Consider the following 20,667-nt stretch of genomic DNA (forward strand, 5'->3'; position numbering starts at 1 on the left):
ATCATCATATGAGGAATTAGTAAAAGCCCATTTTGAAAAATGAGACCCCTTTTAAATTCTATTCATGTGGCCAGCTGTGACCGAGCCCTCTCGCTGTGTTCTCTCCGTTTCCCGCAGAGTTCCCCTCCGCAGATCTCCGCCCGCGGCCGCTCTGACGATCTCTCCACCATCCTGTCGGTCATCGACGACGCCCAGAAATTCATTTACATCTCCGTCATGGACTATCTCCCTCTGTCACAGTACACAGAGCCACTCAGGTGACGACTGCTGCAGTATTTACTGCTGCATTGTTACAATCCTACACATGTTCCTCATCGGACACAAACAGATTCCTCATTTATTAGATACAGGTATTACAGTAACAAATACTGCAACGCATCATGTATGGTGAATAGATAAAGTATGGACTAGTTAATTAAAAGGGTATTTATTGAATAAACCGTCATAACACTGGACTCTGATTGGCTGACAAAGCAGCTTAGTAAGATGAGGTTCTCCTGCTGACTGGAGGCTTTCTAGGTCAAATGCTGGAGACGTGTCCATCTGGAATTGATTGATTGATTGATTGATTGATTGATTGATTGATTTTATTTGACCCTTTTGTTATAAGATACGATACAGTAGGGCTGCACAACTAATCGAATTTTAATCACGATCACGATTTTGGCTTCCCACGATCAAATTCACGTGATCGAGCGATATTTAAAATGCTTCATTCCGTTCATAGAACGCTCTGTATCAAAGTTGTTTTTTTCCAAAGCTCCGTAAACCACTCTCTGATCACGTGCCTCCATATAATAGATCCATCAAGACAATGCAGTAAAGAAAAAATACTAAGATTGGCATCTGAGCCATTTTTTCAGTGCCTGCTTAAAACCTCCTAAACTTCTGACCATCTTTAGATTTTCCTGGCACCTTCCTTCCTTCCACAGGTTTGTTGCTACATACTTTTTGTACTCCTTACCTAAATTACTCTTAACTTTAGGAGGTACAAAATCAATAGAGCTGCCCCTGGTGGAGTAGCTGTGAACATCTCTCACTCTGTTAAAATAATTGATTAAATATTTGGGGACAGCCCCACGCACAGTCCTATGTACCATTCACAGGTGAATCTGAGAGACTCGATCTTCTATTTTTAACCACCCAATAGTCTCACAATGAGAAGTTGAGATGAGATGGGATGGTTCAGAATAAAAAAGAAGAAGAAAGCTGATCAGTCCTGGGATGTTTTTAGAAGTGTCCAAACACATTACAGACGACATACAAACGGTGTAAAGCCAAGTTCAGACCAAAGATTTCCGGCGAGACGAAACCGTTTTGACAACGTTGCTGGGAAAATTTGCAGCGTAAAAAAAGAACGTAAGGGACGTCGCCTGTTTCAACAGCCAACAGCGATGTCAGCTGGTCGTGTCAGCTACGAACTATAGAAATGAAATGATAATCCAATTGATTTCTAAGTTACAAACTCATCCGGTCGAAATGACCAAGTTTTGGGCCCACGGGCGCGCTATTTGGTGGAGCGAGCTAGAGCGTGACTGAAGAAAGGGAGCGGCGTTAGAACGTTATTTTTGCGGTTTCATCTCGACTAGAAATGCAGCTGTAGCAAGTATTTCACCATCTCTATCCTTATTCACATTTTAAGACGCTACAAATGATATCCAGCTACAAAAAAAAGCCTGAAAGTCGGGAGTTAGAACGGAGGTACAAAGAGTCGTTGCTATGGAGATGATACATCGTCTTGTTGCGTTGGTGTAAACTGGCAGGGCGCTGCAGACCGGTGCGTTGCAAATAGTTGCAAGTTTCAACTCGTCGAATCTTCGTTCTGAACTGGGCTTAAAATGTATTATGCTGTGTCATCCTTTTTAAGTAGCGCACACATTATCCGTTCCTCTGCTTGCCTCCCTGCTCACTAGCAGAGAAGCAGTGGCAGCAAAAACTGTCCTGTCCTGTTAGTAGTGTCCTGAGGAGTGTCCCGGGACAGTCGGACGCTGGCCTGTCCTGTTAGTAGTGTCCTGAGGAGTGTCCCAGGACAGTCGGACGCTGTCCTGTGTCACCCACACACTGTCCTGTGACTCTATGACTGTCCCAAGACAGTCAGACACTGTCCTGTGACTTACAGACACTGTCCTGTGACTCCCAGACACTGTCCTGTGACACCCAGACTAGCACCACAGACATTCTGATGTTGACAGTGTCGGCCTGTTTTCCAGAAAGCTATATATCGGGTGGGACAATTGTCTGACTGTCCCAACCGATATGACATCTAGACACTGTCCTGTCCTGTTAGTAGTGTCGTGAGGAGTGTCCCGGGACAGTCGGACACTGTCCCGTGACACCCAGACACCGTCCTGTACACTGTCCTGTGACACCCAGTCACTGTCCTGTGACTCCCAGACACAGTCCTGTGACTCCCAGACACAGTCCTGTGACTCTATGACTGTCCCAGGACAGTCAGACACTGTCCTGTACACTGTCCTGTGACTCCCAGACACTGTCCAGTGACACCAAGACTAGCACCACAGACATTCTGATGTTGACAGTGTCGGCCTGTTTTCCAGAAAGCTATATATCGGTCGGGCTCTATAGCTCACACGTTATCCGTTCCTCTGCTCCCCTCCCTGCTCACTAGCACCACACGACGTTCTGGTATTCGGCCCGTTTTCCGGAAAGCTTCCCCCGCTGAAGGGTTGAAACGTGTGTTTGGTCTCCCCTCTCTCAGGTTCTGGCCCGCCATCGACTCGGCGCTGCGTGCCGCCGCCTGCACCAGGCAGGTGCAGGTCCGACTCCTGGTCAGCTGCTGGAAGCACTCCCCCGCCGCCATGTTCCCCTTCCTGCAGTCCCTGCTGGTGCTCCGCAGACCTCCGCTGAAGTGTGACGTCGACGTGGTGCGTTGGGAGAACTCGTTTCCTGCACAATGACTGAGGCATACGGTGCTGCTATATCCTAAACTCCTGTTGGTGGCTTTGTTTCTGTGCAGAAAATCTTCACGGTGCCTTCGACAGCGGAGCAGATGAAGATTCCCTTTGCACGAGTCAATCATGCCAAGTACATGGTTACAGACCGAGTGGTCTATATCGGTACGCTATCACCACTTACTACCTACTTAAACTCTTGTGTTGTCTTCCCGTCAACACGTTTGTTGTCCCTATCTCAATGTTTTAGCTGTTTTTTAGTTTATGTGTGGGTTTTTTTTTTCCTACGTTTTGGTCACTTACTGTATTTCAAAATTGATATCGCTTTATCTGACATTTTGTTGGTTTTTTTTCCAACGTTTTGTCGTTATTTTTTTTTTTTACATTTTCGGCGCTTATTTCGACATCCCATATGTTCTGATATAAAAAAAACTTTGAAAACAGGTCAAATTTGACCCGAGGACAACATGAGGGTTAAACTAACATATCCACTATGGCCGAGGTGAAAAGTACTTATAACTAAGTACATGTACGCAGGTTTTGAGACGATTTAAGGCGTTATCATTTCATGCTACTTTATACTTTTATTCCACTACATTTCACAAGTGAATAATGTACTTTTTATTCTATTACGTTTGTCTAACTACAAGTATTTTGCGCATATATTTAATACAAAACAAATTATTAACTGCTAAAGCCTGATGCCCTGTTTTTTTAGAAGAGAAAGAAAAGTCATGTCAAGTCATTTTGCTTTTAACATTTGATTAAAGTATGTGGATTTCTTTTTAAAACTCTGTTTTTGATTGTTGAAAAAGCATTTATGTAAATAAAATGCATTATTGTTATTTATTTTAGTCTGGAATTAATTCAACTAATATTCATTTGGAAACCAGGTATATTCCAACCTGTTTTCACTGCAGATCCCCTTGTCTCTGGAGAATTCAAATGTTGTAAAAGTCAACTTTTTTATATATATCTCACTAAAATGGGAGACTGACTGTGATGCACTCCAACTGCTGTGGCTGTGTTCTGTGTTCCCAGGGACATCCAACTGGTCGGAGAACTACTTCACCCGCACGGCTGGAGTGGGCTTGGTGGTGAACCAGACCGGCTCGGAGGTGAAGGAAGGCCAGGAGACTGTGCAGCGCCAGGCGGAGGAGCTCTTCCTCAGAGACTGGACGTCCCAGTACGCCAGCGCTCTCTCTGTGGACGACGAGGACGTCTGCCCTGGCGGCTCGCACTGGGGGTTTGTTGTTTAGTAAAGCACCGTTGCATCGTAGACGAAGCCTCTCGCCTGCTCCCGCTACTTGAACTTTATTTGACTCGTGCAGAATCCGCTTGCTGTACAGTGTGAAGGAACACACTTTATTTGTATTGGCGTTTCCTGACTGGCTGCCTGGTTTTTGTATATAATTGCGTTTCTTTTCTTCTTTTTTTATATTTTGTTTCAAGACGTGTTATTTTTATACTTTGTATTGTTCTTACACAAGTTAAGGTGCAAGGGGGACCTCGCTTTGTATAATTGATTTTATGCCTGGAGCATTTTGTATATATTTTACCTTTTTAAAATGCCAGTGCCAAGCTTCAACACTCTCAGCTGTTAATGTTTGTGTGTAGTGAAACCAAATGATGTCAGCCCATTAGTACACAGTTCTTGTAAATATTATTAATTTGCCATTCATTGCTGGCTCACAAAGAGTGAGCATGCTTTGTGTTTTGATTTAGATGTTCTGTGTTTGAAATAAACCTGTTTGAGTCGTGACTCACTCGGATCTTACACCCGTGTCTTTAAATTAACCCATGAGGCGCGAGTCTCTAGTGTCATTAACTCGGATCAGTTGAGTCCTACTACAATTCATTCTAAAGGCCGACCGTCAGCAGAAAAGGCAGTTGGACTGATCAGTCTCCCCGAGTTGGTCAACACAAATGCCTCATAACACACCAAAGCGACGAGACGTAATACGTCTCCATAACAGCAGGCGGCGCTAATCTGTATTGTCGCCCAAAAAAAGAAAACCGGCAGCTGATTGGACGAACGCGTCACGTGGGTCTGGCTGCTGCTTCCGGATTTTTGATTTTTCAACCGGCCATTAATGGCGACTCATTCAGAATACGATCTCATATTGTACTAAAATAGTTCACCGAAACGTGTTTCTGAAAACATTTTAAGCGAGAAATAGGCCGTGCAGTTGCTGAATTTGATTGTCTTGAAATTGCCTTTCATTTCAGATCAACAAAAGTCAGTTTAAAAGATTTTCGTCAGATTTTGAGAGGCTTAGTCACGCTCATCCCGCTTGCCATTTCCGGGTGAGTCCCAGCTGCCCTGTCTCCGACTGAACATGTCAGGTCGGCCAAAATGAAGGCCGATAGCTCCTCCAACGGACGACGGCACGGAACACACCGAACAGACTCAATCACTGACCTCGCCAGACTGTCCGACGGCCGATTATCGGCCCAGTGTGTAGCTGCCTTAACTCGGATCAGTTGAGTCCTACAACAATTCAATCTAAAGGCTCTGACACACCAACCCGACGGCCAACCGTTGGCAGAAAAGGCAGTCGGACTGATCATTCGGCTCCGATCGGTCCAAAGAGTGCCTCGGAACACATCGAAGCGACGCCGACTTGAGCGTACGTTCTGCGCGAGACGTAATACGTCTCCATAACAGCAGGCGCCGCTAATCTGTATTGTTGCCCAAAAAAAATGAAAACCGGAAATGACGAACGCGTCACGTGGGTCTGGCTTCTCCCGAATTTCAAAGCCGGCCTTAATGGCGGCTCGTTCAGAATACGATCTCGTATTTTACGAAAATAAAATGAAACGTGTTTCTGAAAACATTTTAAGCGGGAAATAGGCCGTGCAGTTGCTGAATTTGTTTTGTTCTGTTTTTATGATCGACAAAGGTCACTTTGAAAGATTTTAGTCAGATTTTGAGAGGCATTGTCACGTCATTTCCGGTAAGTGTTTTAACATAAGTGCACTGATTCGCTAGTCAAGGGCTAGCACTCACCAATCAGATTGGTCATTGAGTCCGACTGCCCACTGGCTGATTCAACATGTCAAACTGGCCCAAATTAAAGCCAATGGCTCCTCCGACTGACGACGGCACGGAACACGCCAAACAGCAACGTGACATCATGACTTTGCTTAAACATACACGCCACTTTCCTAAAGCCAAGAGGCATGTTATCTGTACGCATTTTCAGCTGTCCGCGTGTATGTCTACATTGTATACAGCTGACTGCAGTCTGCAACGTCTTTCTAAAGCCACGTGGCTGAACGCGATCCCCACTCTCCTGGGTGAAAGTCCTGTGTTTTACCCACCAACCCAAGGAACCTCCTTAGGCAGATTTTCAGCCTTTCATATGATGTCAATTCATACGCAATCGCAAGGTAATGTAAGTCTATAGAGGCCAAACGGCGTTGATAAACACGCAAAATAGCGAGTATGCGTCTTTATAACACGCAAGTCATGGCATATGAATTGGCGTGTCATACATAACGCCACTTCATTAGATCAGTCTGCAAACAGACTCGAGTCACCGACCTCGCCAGACTGTCCGACGGCCGATAATCGGGTTGGTGTGTCAGCGCCTTAAAATGATAACAGCGCCACACACAAACCTCTTGCAACATTAGCTACTACTAGTCCTAGCCATCTTAGCTGCCGAAAGCTTTATAACTCACAATTTCGTAGGCAACCACAACTCCACAAGTCAACTCAAGTGACTGAGTGAGCAGAGAGACAGTCCGAGATTAGGAACTTCCCGCAGAGCCGGAAACGTTGCAAGCTCGCAGGCCATGGGACTCTTGAGTCCTCGAGTCAGTCAGTCAGCCGGCTACGTTGTCATGAGTGGATCTGTAGAGCGAGTGAAGTCTCTCCTCGAGTCAGGGTGAAAAGCAAATCCACAACAAAAGCCATTCTTTCACTTCTGAAATAACATACAATATTCTGCACGTAGCCTAGCTTGGCCTACTGTAGGTTTTGGTGTATAAATGTAGTATATTAAAATGCAATTAGGTCGAGCAGACAGTCCGAAACATTGCAAGCTCGGTAGACCATGGGACTCATGAGCATAGAGTATAGTTTCTCCTCGAGTCATTCTTTCACTTCTGAAATAACATGCTTATACGTTATAGGTTTGGTGTATAGATGTAGCATATCCAAATTAGGTCGATCGATTTAAAAAAAAAAAAAAAAAATTATTTATTCAATGCGGACATTTCTCCGTTCCTGTTTCTATGTCTACATCGAAAGCCTATATATTGCTTAGGCTACACTAAGTTAAGACAATAAAATAATAAGAATAACATAAAATGTAGCCTACAAAAATGTGCCGCCAGTTGCCTGGCCGTCAAATGCGTGGATGTATTAAGAGAACAAGTGTTTCAATGCAGGCGTGATACAAAAAGTGTACGGAAACCGTCACGTTTTCTACTACGTATTTATGCGCATATATTTATGCACATATCGAATCGTGCAGGCAGCACAGATCGCGTACCGACAGTGAGTCTGCACCGAGTGAATCCACACAACTTCCTACTTTGTTAGTGGTTAGAGAGAATGGGCTAGGACCATAGACTGTTAATATTAATGGACAACGCATCCGGTTCGGTGAAGTGCTGCAAATGCAGAACTGCCTTAAACCTGCATTCTATCTGAATTCCAGCAGGGGGAGACACGTGCGGTTGCAAAAGGAGGTCGGTTTCTGTAGAAGTCTATGAGAAAGTGACCCACTTCTCACTTGATTTATTACCTCAGTAAACCTTTTCATAATGAGTTTATGGTCTCAATCGCTAGTTTTAAGTCTTCTGCAACACAGAATGATGTTAATTTTTTTGAATTATGGTCTCATTGATTTTAAAGTGCCCATATTATGAAAAAAAATCACTTTTTCTGGGATTTGGGGTGTTATTTTGTGTCTCTGGTGCTTCCACACACATACAAACTTTGAAAAAATACCATCCATGCTGTTTAGAGTGAGATACGGTTTCTGAATGTGTCCTGCCTTCAGTATCTGGGTGAGCTGGTCAAAATCGGCACGGCTTTCTACGTCACTAGCCGAAACGAGCAGGCTAACCGCAACCATTAGCTCGTAGCGTTAGCATGCTAACGCTAATGCTAACATGCTACCTCGTTCTCAATAGCAAAGCACTGCTACAACACACACAAGTTCACCATAATCTACAAAAGTACTTACATGTGCGCCCTCATTTAGAAGTCTCCCAGCTAATCCTGCCTTGTAACTGACCAAAGTTGTAGAAACAGCCTTTCTTTTACTGTCTATGGAGCTAGCTAGCTGACATGATCTACATTTGAGCTACTGGGCATGTGCAAGTGCAATCAAAGATAGTACAGAAGAAGAAAAGAGGTCTCACTCTGTAGCTAAAACAGAGACCAGGTGAAAAGAGGATCCGCAGCAGTGAGAGAGAGCACTGCAGTACAACAAAAAGATGGTGTTTTTTGAAAATTAAACCATGTAAACCTATTCTGGTACAACCTTAAAATACAATTATGAACCTGAAAATGAGCATAATATGGTTGCTTTAAAATCTGCGATAAAGCAGGGGTGTTTTAGGGCGTGGCTATGATGTGATTGCCAGTGAAAGTGTAACGTAATCCTTATTGAGGAATCGAGTTTGCCAGGCCTAGTTTGAAACAACACTATAGCTTGTCTGGCATCTGTGTTTTACTGTCTTGATGATTATTACTGAATATGCCTGTTTCCTTTTGTCACTTCATTACCAGGGCCTTCTATTGTATGCTGAACAACATCCTGTTTCTGAGATCAGTGGAAATGTGCCCTGGCTAATGGAGCAGTTTACTGGATGTTTCAATGTCAATAAATACAACTTCCCTGGTAATATTTGAGAGCTTCTTGAGTACTATGAAAGGAGTGAGATGTTCCCGTCGATGTAGGAATAGCGATGGGTTTTGTTTTTTGGTTCACTCTAATTACCAAACTTTTTCTTACACACCACTCCTGTTTTATGTACATTTTGGTTTCAAGATATGTCTCTCATGCTGCACAAATACAATGGTGAATTGGATTTTATTTGCGGTACTCCAAACACGCAAAACTTAACGTTAAACAAGAGTCTACTGTCGGCCAAGCTAGCAGCTCATTGAGGCTATACTTAATTGAGCTATAAGCTAACATGCTAATGTTTAGCATGTTCGCCATTTTAGTTTGGCTTATCATGCTAAAATGTATCAAGTATTGGACACATTTAAATATCTCCTCCAGTTCAATAACATAGTTAACAATTCTTGACTTACTTTATCTACTCCTCCCTCACTGAAAAATCCCAAATGAATATGTAAATATTTTTCATTTCTCAAGTTGAACTGCTGGACACAGAATGTCTCCTACTTCACTGAGGTTTAAGGTGAGCATAGAGAAACTTCCCTGGACAGCTGATGAATGGGACCTCTGCCCTCTTGTATTAAACACATGTACACGTGCATACACAGCCACAACAGCCTGGCACCTCCTCCTCATGCTGGTCACCAGCCTGGTCACACACTGCTGTGGGATGGCATCCCATTCGTCAACCAGCAGTCCTGACCTCAACCCCATTGAACACTTGTGGGATCAGCTTGGGCGTGCTGTTCGTGCCAGAGTGACCAACACAACCACGTTGGCTGACTTGTGACAAATGCTGGTTGAAGAATGGGATGCCATCCCACAGCAGTGTGTGACCAGGCTGGTGACCAGCATGAGGAGGAGGAGCCAGGCTGTTGTGGCTGTGTATGGTTCTTCCACACGCTACTGAGGCTCCTGTTTGTAAAATGAATAAATTGTTTAATTGCTAATATGTCTTGTTTCTTCAAACTTCAATCATCCAATCCACCAAACGAGTCAATGGCAGAATAAGCTGTTTGGCATTGGCAGAGAAGATTTGGCAAATTTTTCATGGGCGCAACCCACATACTCAGCGCTGCTGCTCATCCCATAAATGCATGTTCCTTACAAATGGGGCACCATTTGAAAGGGAACTAAACAGGCTTTCCAACAGTATAACATTTACTGCCCAAAAGCATTGTTATCACAGAGAAGTAATATACCAAACACAAATGTCCTTACTTTTTGTGCTAAGTTTATATAATAAAAAAAACATTTATTTTTATGGTTGAGCCACATGGTCACAAATAAAACCCAGTCCAATCAATATACATTTTATATAACAAGAAATAAACTCAGGTCTGATAATCCAAACATTTGCTGACTCAGCTGCTTGTTTATGTGCTTTTATTTTCACATTTGAAAATGTGGATTTTACTACCCAGCTGACACAAAAAAAACTGAACAAACAAGAAAAAAAACAAATAAAAAACAACTAGAACCCATGTTAAATTTGAAGGATCTTGTTCTGTGCGCAAAAGAAATCTTCATGGTGGATTTTTCTTTCAATCTCACGCCATACTTTAAAGTATATCTCAGTGACATCTGCAGCAGTTACAGGTTTATCACTTCTCAGTCCATTAGAGTCCCTGCTGGATGCCACACGGCTGCGTCTCTATCCAGCTGTACCTACTCCTCGCATAATAAAATGGAAAAGAAGACAGAAGGTCGTTATTAGTACATTATTCACAAAAAGGTGAATAAAGATGCTTCTCATTCGAGGAGCCAAACAGAAACAATTAGGATGGGAGCAGCATCTTCTGTCTAATTTTTTTCGTGATCATGACAGCCGTCCGGATCCTTTCCTACCCACACACAAAGGGCTCGGAGACGCAGGCGTGTTCGCTCCGACAGAAAGGGAAGAGCTCCCCCCCGCTCTCATTCCATGGAGAGCTGCACGCTGTCTGTCTGGCCCTGCTGCTGCTCAAACTTCCTGGCTAAAAAGACAAAAACAGAAGACAGGAGAAAACATTTTTAAATTTACGTCTAGATTAGCCAGAATGGAAACATAATACAGGTGCCTATTTAGACTAATCAAGGTCTAGGTCAGGGATCTTCAACAGGGGGTCCGGGACCCCTAGGGGGTCCTCAGAGTCAAGGCAGGGGGGCCTCCAAATTTGGCCACCAAAGTAAGAAGAGTAAGAAGTACAATATTTCTCTCTGAAATGTAGCGGAGCAGAAGTACAAAGTGGCACGAAAAGAAAATAAATAAGTGAAGTACAAGTAACTCAACATTTCGACTCAAGTACTTAACTATAGTACTTACTGCCTGATGTCTAGCCAAAAATAATGTGTTGAAAACATTATTATTTAATAATTTTAGCGATTTTTCTCTAGAATAGTACAGAATCAAAGACACATTTTAGATTTTAATCCCAGATCCAGGCTGTGGTTTTTTTCCGTCCTGTGTAGAGTTGATGATAAACGAATGCTCACCCAGAGAGTACATCTCCAGCTGCTGCCGCAGGCGCACCTTCTGCAGGCTGTCGTAGAAGTTGGGCTCCGGGCTGCTGCCGACGCTGGGAGGCAGAGTGAAGATCCGCATGATCTTCCTCTTGTTTCTAAGTTATAGATAAACAGAGAGATTTCAGAGGGAAAGATGAGAGAACGCGCGTACCAGAATATCACGACGCTGAAGTTGGCTTCCGATTCAGCAGGGAAACATAACTCACATTGCTGAGCGACTGATCCTCCGTTTTTTTTTTAACCTCTCACGGTACAGATCCATTTGACCGTGCGACGTTTCTGTCGCGCTCCACTCTAATCCTATGGGTGACGTCAAGCGACTTCAACGCGCCCGCAAAGCATTCCGGGAAGGCGGCGCTGCATTTGAAAAAATGCTGCGCGTCCAAAAGTTGCCCGACGCCCATCTTTATGCACATTAATCCGTTGAACGTGACTATCCAGTAGAAGTAGACGAAAATCTTTCAAACTGACCTTTGTCGATCTGAAATGAAGACAGATTCAGCAACTGCACGGCCTATTGCTCGCTTAAAATGTTTTCAGAAACACGTTTCGGTGAACTATTTTCGTAAAATACGAGATCGGATTCTCAACGAGCCGCCATGACACTCTGTTGAAATTCTCGAGAAGCCAAACCCACGTCAGGCGTTCGTCCAATCAGCTGCCGATCAAGGGCGTGGAGCATCAACCATGGGTGTATGACGTCGCGACACCACGCTTCAGTCGTGTCGGACAAATGGATCTCTACCGTTACTGTATTGAAGACAGTGTTAGTCATTACGGTAAAGTATTAGTTATGTCTAGGGATGTAACGGTATGAAAATGTAACCTCACGGTTATAGTGACCAAAATGAGCACAGTTTTCGGTATTATCGCGGTATTTTTTAAAAAGTGTGTTCAATATGTTCAGAAAGCACTGATAGGCCCAGTGCTTAATTTGTAAAGTGGGACGTCCCGGAGGTCCTGCCTACGTAGCTTCTCTGCCTAAAAAAACCTTAACAACGCTGTGTGTACATCAGGACAATGTTTATTTTTATTTCAGAACGTGCACTGCATCGGTGCGAAATGTAAACAAAAAAAATATACACCGCAACAATCGTTTTCACAAGCAGCAATTATCCATCGGACTATTAAATTAACCAAAAGAACTAGGGCTGTCAGTGTTAACGCGTTAATCGCGATGCGATTAAAGGCCGACGCGATGCGATTCATTTTTAATGCGACTACGGGGAAAGGACGCCTCTCATGCCAGGAGACGGCCGAAAAGCACGTCTCATATGCCGGTAGGCGGCCGCGAGGTGGCTGCTGGGGACGCGACTACGGGGAAAGGACACCTCACACGCCGGGAGACGGCTGAAAAGGACGCCTCACACGCCGGGAGACGGCCACGGGGGACGCACCACAATAACGGGACGGTTGTGATTAGGAAGACTACGGGAAACAAAACGCCATACGCTGATCACTGGACATCAGTGAGTAATCAACATTATTTAGGAGTTACTAAACACTATATTGACTCTAGTAAGGATAGGGATTTTTAGTTTTTTAGTTAGGTACTTGGAGGAATTGTGCAATAATGACAGATTCACACATTTTTCTTTTGTTTACAGTAAATAAATAATTACAAATCTTAAAAGTTCGTAAAGTAACTTTCTTTGTATTCATTTGATTCCCAATCAAGATACACTGGTAAAAATTGCTTTCGATTGTTAATATGTACTTAAAAACTGTTCTGAAATGCAAAATAATAGTATTTTAATCATGTGATAAAATATATGATTAATCGCGATTAACTATAGAAATTCAGTGATTAATCATGATTAAAAAAAATTAATCGTTTGACAGCCCTAAAAAAAAAAAAAACACCGTGGTCTCCACATTCTTGATCGGCAGAAACGTTTTTTTGCTTATTTGGGATCCGACTGGCCGGCGTATTTGAAAAAGTTAAGCAAACTTTGTTGTCTTTTTGACATTTTCCCCCTGAGTGAAATGAGGCTGTAACAGCAATCTCAACCAGCACAAGGGCTTGTGTCACTTGAAGTGCAGCGCCGCGCTGTTGAAGTGCCTCCCCTCCCTCCCTTTCCACATTGGACCAGGTCCAGATCCAAAACCACTATACCTAGACTTGTCAAATCTGAACCAAATTATCCTAAGAGGCTAAAGACTCTTACAAATCTGAAACTGTGTTTGTAAGAATATTTAGCCTCTCTAGGATAATGTGGTCCAGATTTGACAAGTCTGGGTATAGTGTTTTTTTTTTTTTATGTGGACCTTGTTCAAAGTTGTCATCATGTAAAAAGAATCTGTGAAATCTCCCTTTATTGCGTTAAATAACAGACAATATAGCTTTCACAAATCTAAATGTGTGTTTTAGACATAATTAATACTTTACCTTAATTACTACCACGCCTCCAATACAGTAATAGGTTCAAAAAACGGAGGATCGGTCACTCAGCAATGTAAGTATGTTTCCCTGCTACCTTCAGCTTTAAGATCCCCTTAAATTTCCCCTTAACTGGCGAATCGGAAGCTGCGAATCGGAAGCCAACTTCAGCGTCGTCAGAAACAATATCGCCATTTATTTCTGACAGTGTTCACACCAATAACTTAAATAAATAAAAATAAAAAACATTACGTTTGGAGGAGTATCTATATGCCGAATTAGCCAGAAGACCACAATAAATATTTATTATAATTGAAGTAATGCCACATGAAGTACGCTTATTTCCATGTAACCAAGAAAACATTAAAATACGAAAAATGTCAATGGAGGCTGGCGTGAATTTTGCTATTTTCAGAGAAGACGCGGTGGGAAATCTCTCTGAGTGAACCAAAGGCCTGTGTTTTACCTCTACCTATTATAAGCCAAGTGGTACAGTGAAGAGTGGACTGCCAGTGCAAACTGTCCTTACTTTCTGGCGTACATCAGCAGGGCGAAGCTGACCAGGATAACCAGCAGGTAGACATTGGTGGCCTCGTTCCAGGCTTCGTGCACCGAGTAGTCAATAGATTCGGGCTCGTTCCCCAAAACGCCGTGACCGCCCATTGAAACACTACAACTAACGTTACGCCCCAAACTGTGCGGGCAATATATGTGAAAAACAAATTCTAATATATCCGCTTTCTTTAGCTCACGACCACTTGCGACTCAACTGAGCGGAGTAAACGTAAACACTATGACGTCATATCCGCCGTCTTTTCTGTTTCCGGTGTTGTACCGAAAACCGACTGCCTGCCGAAATACGACTGCACGCCGCTAGAGGGCAATGTTGGTCATGTTGTCATGATATCGAAACCAAGAGCAAATATTAAATTAATTAAAGTAAATTATTTAAAAAGTTACTGTCCCATTTTTGAGCGGGGAAATATTTGTCACGAGTTTACACGAGAAACAGATTGGACATACATTAGATTACATACATACATACACATATTAATAGGATATTACATTACATACATACACATATCTATCATGGATCAAGACATATACAAAGGTATTATTAAGTGGTGAGTCAGTTTACAGGATATTATTGAAAAAAACTGGAAAAGTGCAAATTCCAGGCCTGGAAATTTTTAACACAGCATAGTAATATGTGATTAATTTAAAAAAAGAAATCGTTTAATAAAAATGTATTTCACGTCGTCTTAATCTTAACGTTCTAAATTGTCATTCATTTTATTGTTAAACCTCTGTGGGTAAACTTTAACACAGATTTTTATTCTTATTGTATAATGTCGACTGACATTTTCAGGAATACATAGTCATGGAAATTTGCCAAAAAGTCATGGAAAGGTATTGGTTAAAATGCGTATGAACCCTGAGTTTATATTTGAATGTGTGATCTGCTCGTATGCAATAACAGATCATGTTAGTAATGAATTAACAGAACGCCTGCCGAAATACGACTGCACTCCAACAACTGCTTACAACAACTAGGCTAATGACATTCAGGGCTGAAGCCCTTCAAAATGACCTGGTTGGTGGTCCCATGGCATGAACATTTCACTTTATGAGGTTTTTTAACATTAATATGAGTTCTCCCAGCCTGCCTATGGTCCCCCAGTGGCTAGAAATGGTGATAGGTGTAAACCGAGCCCTGGGTATCCTGCTCTGCCTTTGAGAAAATGAAAGCTCAGATGGGCCGATCTGGAATCTTCCCTTTATGATGTCATAAGGGGAAAGGTTACCTCCCCTTTCTCTGCTTTGTCAGCCCAGAGAATTTGGCCCACCCATGAGAGAGACATCATGGCTTTCAAACGAGCAAAGTGGCAGTTGGTCAAGGCCACACCCCCACCCTCCACCTTGCCCCCCCCTCTCTCCTCCTCAATAGCATTTAAAGCTACAGACACAGAAATGGCACATCCTAAGGAAAGCTCATTGTGGGACTGGCTCTAGTGGCTGTAATTCTGCACCAAGGCTGAATTTCGGGAAAGAGACTTCAGATACAGAATTAGGGGACCACTAAGGTCTATATAAAAGAGACTTCAGATACAGTATTAGGGGACCACTAAGGTCTATATAAAAGAGACTACAGATACAGTATTAGGGACCACTAAGGCCTATATAAAAGAGACTTAAGATACAGTATTAGGGGACCACTAAGGTCTATATAAAAGAGACTTCAGATACAGTATTAGGGGACCACTAAGGCCTTTATAAAAGAGACTTCAGCTACAGTATTAGAGGACCACTAAGGTCTATATAAAAGAGACTTCAGATACAGTATTAGGGGACCACTAAGGTCTATATAAAAGAGACTTCAGATACAGTATTAGGGGACCACTAAGGCCTATATAAGAGAGACTTCAGATACAGTATTAGGGGACCACTAAGGTCTATATAAAAGAGACTTCAGATACAGTATTAGGGGACCACTAAGGTCTATATAAAAGAGACTTCAGATACAGTATTAGGGGACCACTAAGGCCTTTATAAAAGAGACTTCAGCTACAGTATTAGAGGACCACTAAGGTCTATATAAAAGAGACTTCAGATACAGTATTAGGGGACCACTAAGGTCTATATAAAAGAGACTTCAGATACAGTATTAGGGACCACTAAGGCCTATATAAAAGAGACTTAAGATACAGTATTAGGGGACCACTAAGGTCTATATAAAAGAGACTTCAGATACAGTATTAGGGGACCACTAAGGCCTATATAAGAGAGACTTCAGATACAGTATTAGGGGACCACTAAGGCCTTTATAAAAGAGACTTCAGCTACAGTATTAGAGGACCACTAAGGTCTATATAAAAGAGACTTCAGATACAGTATTAGGGGACCACTAAGGTCTATATAAAGAGACTTCAGATACAGTATTAGGGGACCACTAAGGTCTATATAAAGAGACTTCAGATACAGTATTAGGGGACCACTAAGGCCTATATAAAAGAGACTTCAGATACAGTATTAGGGGACCACTAAGGTCTATATAAAAGAGACTTCAGATACAGTATTAGGGGACCACTAAGGTCTATATAAAAGAGACTTCAGATACAGTATTAGGGGACCACTAAGGCCTATATAAAAGCATCCAAAGAGCACCATGTCATGGGACCTTTAATATTGGTGCAACTAACTATTTAGACTGACCAACATTGCCCTCTAGCGGCGTGCAGTCTTTTTTCGGCACAACACCGGGAAGCCCACCACATGCTCGGGGGTGTAATTTTACCGTCTGTGGTTGTTGCCTCCTACTGTCCAAGTGGGGATTGGGATCCTGAGAAATAGACCGTTAACTCACACATACAGAGCAGCTGTCTAATGGACACATTGTATCTTTGAAATGCTGTTATTTATTTTTTGAACAATTTCTTTATTGACATTTTTATAAAAGAAGATGTACTTTGAGAAAAACAAAAAGCCGGAGTCAAATCCCTTGTATGTGGTTACACCTGTTCATTTGCCAAAAAGAGTGCTGTCTTGATATGTAGGACAAAAGTGGACAAAGACCTTTGTTTTCCAGACTTTTATCTGTCAGGACAAGTGATGAGTGTCTGTAATAACATTAAATATCTGGGTCACTACATAACAGATCACTTATCTGATGATGAGGATATATACAGGCAGCGTCGCATATTATATGCCCAAGCTAACATGCTGGTAAGAATATTCTACATGAGCACAAATGACGTCAAAATTAGTCTGTTTAAAATATATTGCACTCCTTTGTATATATTCCCTTATGGACTAAGTTTAAAAAAAGGCAAGCATGCAGAAGCTTAAGGTTGCTTATAATGACTGTATGAGGATATTGCTCAACAAAACAAAGTCTTATCTACTAATTCATTTGTTGCCTGAACATCTTCCAGAACAGCATTGCTATGCTGCTGGCAAATCCTAGGTTTAGTGCCATACGGTACCAATCATCACTATGGAAACACTGGTATAAGTGTCTTAGAAATGCAGTATTGTTGTTTCTATTTCTCTGTCTATGTTTATCTCTCTTTTTAATGTATGTTGTATGTCATGTCTGTGTCTTCTGAATGGACCTTGAATCTGGCAATAAAGTTGATGATGATATGGTTTACACTTGACCATTAAAACTGATCTTGATTATTTCCGTTTCTAGTTTTTGTTTCTCTTATTTTTTTTTTTTACCATAAAATCTGACTGTGAGCAACTGCAGTTTAACAATTTCCCTGAGGGCATCAATAAAGTTTTCGGATTCTGAAAATGATAATGAAGATCATATGAGAGACACGTGCCAGCATTAGTTAACAGTGCATGGAGAATTTGACTTTCCAAATTGAAAGACAAAAAAAAAGGAATATTACCACAAACAAAACAAAAAATGTAAATGATAAAAAAAAAAGAAGAAAAAAACATATTTCTGTGTCTTATTTCGAGGCCCAGATTGCAGCCTGTAATGTTGCGGCCTCGGCCCTTTTCTTGTAAATGTGATAAAGTTAACGCATGCACACTTGGAAGAAAATGCCATCATAGACGAGATCAGATGCAATAAGTTTATTTGTCAAGTTTACAGTCAATCAGAACCATTGAGTGGATTTCACACAGTCCTGCCTAAAGCACCAACAGCGCCTCTCTGCTATTCAACATGCTTCTGCCTGTGATAACACCAAGGGACGACTGCAGGCAACACGGCTCCAGAGTAGGATGGGCATCGAGAACCGATTCCTACTTGGAATCGTTAAAAAAAATTACGATTCCAGTAGAATCGTTTGGAGGATTTTAGTTTCAAATCTGATCATGGGTTCCAAATTTAACATGTGCAAGTTTTGGTTTCCGTAGCGGCCAGGCTCTTGTTGTGTTGCAGCCATGGAGCACAGTAAGCGGCGCTTCTAGCGTGGCTTTATTTTACGTTGAAAAAAAGCCCTGTCAAACTGCAATCCACCATTGAATCAAAATAAAACTTTCCTTCCTTTTTGTGAAATAAGCACGTGACCCGTTTCAACTCCACCCCTCAAAGAATCGGAATCGATAAGAGTCCGAATTAAAAGGAAGAATCGCAATTGGAATCAGAATTGTTAAAGGTCCTATGACATGCTGCTTTTTGGATGATTTGATATAGGTCTCAGTGGTCCCCTAATACTGTATCTGAAGTCTCTTTTATATAGACCTTAGTGGTCCCCTAATACTGTATCTGAAGTCTCTTTTATATAGGCCTTAGTGGTCCCCTAATACTGTATCTGAAGTCTCTTTTATATAGACCTTAGTGGTCCCCTAATACTGTATCCGAAGTCTCTTTTATATAGACCTTAGTGGTCCCCTAATACTGTATCTGAAGTCTCTTTCCTGAAATTCAGCCTTGGTGCAGAATTACAGCCACTAGAGCCAGTCCCACAATGAGCTTTCCTTAGGATGTGCCATTTCTGTGTCTGTAGCTTTAAATGCTATTGAGGAGGAGAGCGGGGGGGGCAAGGTGGAGGGTGGGGATGTAGCCTTGACCAATTGCCATGCTTCACTTGTTTTCAAGCCACTATGTCTCTCTCTTTCTCATGGGTGGGCCAAATTCTCTGGGCGGTCAAAGCAGAGAAAGGGGAGGTAACCTTTCCCCTTATGACATCATAAAGGGAAGATTCCAGATCAGCCCATCTGAGCTTTCATTTTCTCAAAGGCAGAGCAGGATACCCAGGGCTCGGTTTACACCTATCACCATTTCTAGCCACTGGAGGAACATAGGCAGGCTGGGGGAATGCATATTAATGTTAAAAAACCTCATAAAGTGAAATTTTCATGCCATGGGACCTTTAAAATCCAAACGATGCCCAACCCTACTCCAGAGTGGCTTGTAAGAAACTAATAACACATACATGTAAAAACAATGTTACTACTGTAGCCAATGGTTAAAATATTTTCTAACTCAACAGGTGTCTGCTATAAAATAATTCTAACAAATGACACAGAGGGGAAGACAAAAAAAGTTCAGTTTACGCTCAAACCTTTTTGATCCATATTTAATCAGTTGTACGTCATTCATTATCAGCAATGACCTTATATACACAAATACCTTAGTTGCATCACACTGGCTTGTTTTTTTAGTTTTTTTTTTTAAATTCATTTTCTTTTCAAAATTCTTATTTTTTCAAAATAGAGTTTTACTAATTCATAACTACAGAATACATAAAGCTGCATTTGACATAATTGCGGTAATTAATAACTTTATACAGGAGACAGAGACGAGAGGCGAAAGCGGAGTACACAAAGAAATTAGAAATGACAGCAGGCTTTTTGGGCCGATAACCGCAGTGGTTCATCACGTTACAGCTAAGAAGCTGCGGGGAAAGTGTTTGTTACACGGTAGACAGAAAAAAAAAAAAAGAGACACACACACACACACACACACACACACACACACACACACACACACTCTGGTTGCTACTCCTTGCAAAACATGAACATGGCCGGGTAGCTACAACTCCACAAAAAAAGCTGAGGTGTTAGCGCTTCGTCGACACTTTGTTTGGGAGAGTTTCAATATTTTAACAGAGCAAAAAATAAAAAACACACTTCTGAAAAGCGAATGGCTCAATGTTAGATGCACATGCTTAAGAAACCAGCTCAAGTTCAGCGCCATACCAAACCGGCCATACAGTACGTGGCCAGACCCAATATGATCTGTAAAAAAAAAAAAAAGTCTCATAAGACTTTACAGTCCTTCCAGAAAAATGCGGGGATTTTTTTTGTGATTGTTGCGGGCAAAAATCCTGGATTATGCGGCACGTTTTCTTAAAAATGCGATGGAATATGCGGGATATTTATGCAATTTCATGCGATGAAATTGCGGGAACTTGCAAAAACTGCGGTTTCATCGTGGCTTCATCGCGGGGTTTGCAGCTTTTCGATGATGTTCACGTCGCGTAATTACATCACTTCATAACGTTCCCATGGCAACAGGGGAAAATGACTAGATACGTGACTT

At 42.0% G+C, this 20,667-nt stretch overlaps 2 protein-coding genes across 8 annotated transcripts in view; one reads left to right on the forward strand and one right to left on the reverse strand.

Annotated features, from left to right (window-relative positions):
• The window catches only part of pld7 (phospholipase D family, member 7), a 23,155-nt gene extending 14,386 nt beyond the window's left edge, over positions 1–8,769 (forward strand). For all 7 annotated transcript variants that reach the window (XM_031280027.2, XM_031280029.2, XM_036005757.1 and 4 more), the window contains 5 exons: positions 118–257; positions 2,720–2,885; positions 2,978–3,077; positions 3,954–4,158; positions 8,662–8,769. In XM_031280027.2, coding sequence (XP_031135887.1) covers positions 118–257; positions 2,720–2,885; positions 2,978–3,077; positions 3,954–4,158; positions 8,662–8,725 — 675 coding nt within the window. In that variant the 3' untranslated portion in view covers positions 8,726–8,769. The remainder of the gene's footprint in view (positions 1–117; positions 258–2,719; positions 2,886–2,977; positions 3,078–3,953; positions 4,159–8,661) is intronic.
• A 1,240-nt stretch (positions 8,770–10,009) lies between these two features.
• On the reverse strand, positions 10,010–14,476 carry smim19 (small integral membrane protein 19). The gene is made up of 3 exons (XM_031280205.2): positions 14,194–14,476; positions 11,255–11,379; positions 10,010–10,755 (listed from the first exon to the last, which is right to left on the reverse strand). The coding sequence occupies exons 1-3, from the start codon at positions 14,325–14,327 to the stop codon at positions 10,697–10,699; spliced, it is 318 nt and encodes a 105-aa protein (XP_031136065.1). The 5' UTR covers positions 14,328–14,476; the 3' UTR covers positions 10,010–10,696.
• Between the last annotated feature and the right edge of the window lie 6,191 nt (positions 14,477–20,667).

Source organism: Sander lucioperca, chromosome 1 (assembly GCF_008315115.2).
Source record: "Sander lucioperca isolate FBNREF2018 chromosome 1, SLUC_FBN_1.2, whole genome shotgun sequence".
NCBI classification, from domain to species: domain Eukaryota; kingdom Metazoa; phylum Chordata; class Actinopteri; order Perciformes; family Percidae; genus Sander; species Sander lucioperca.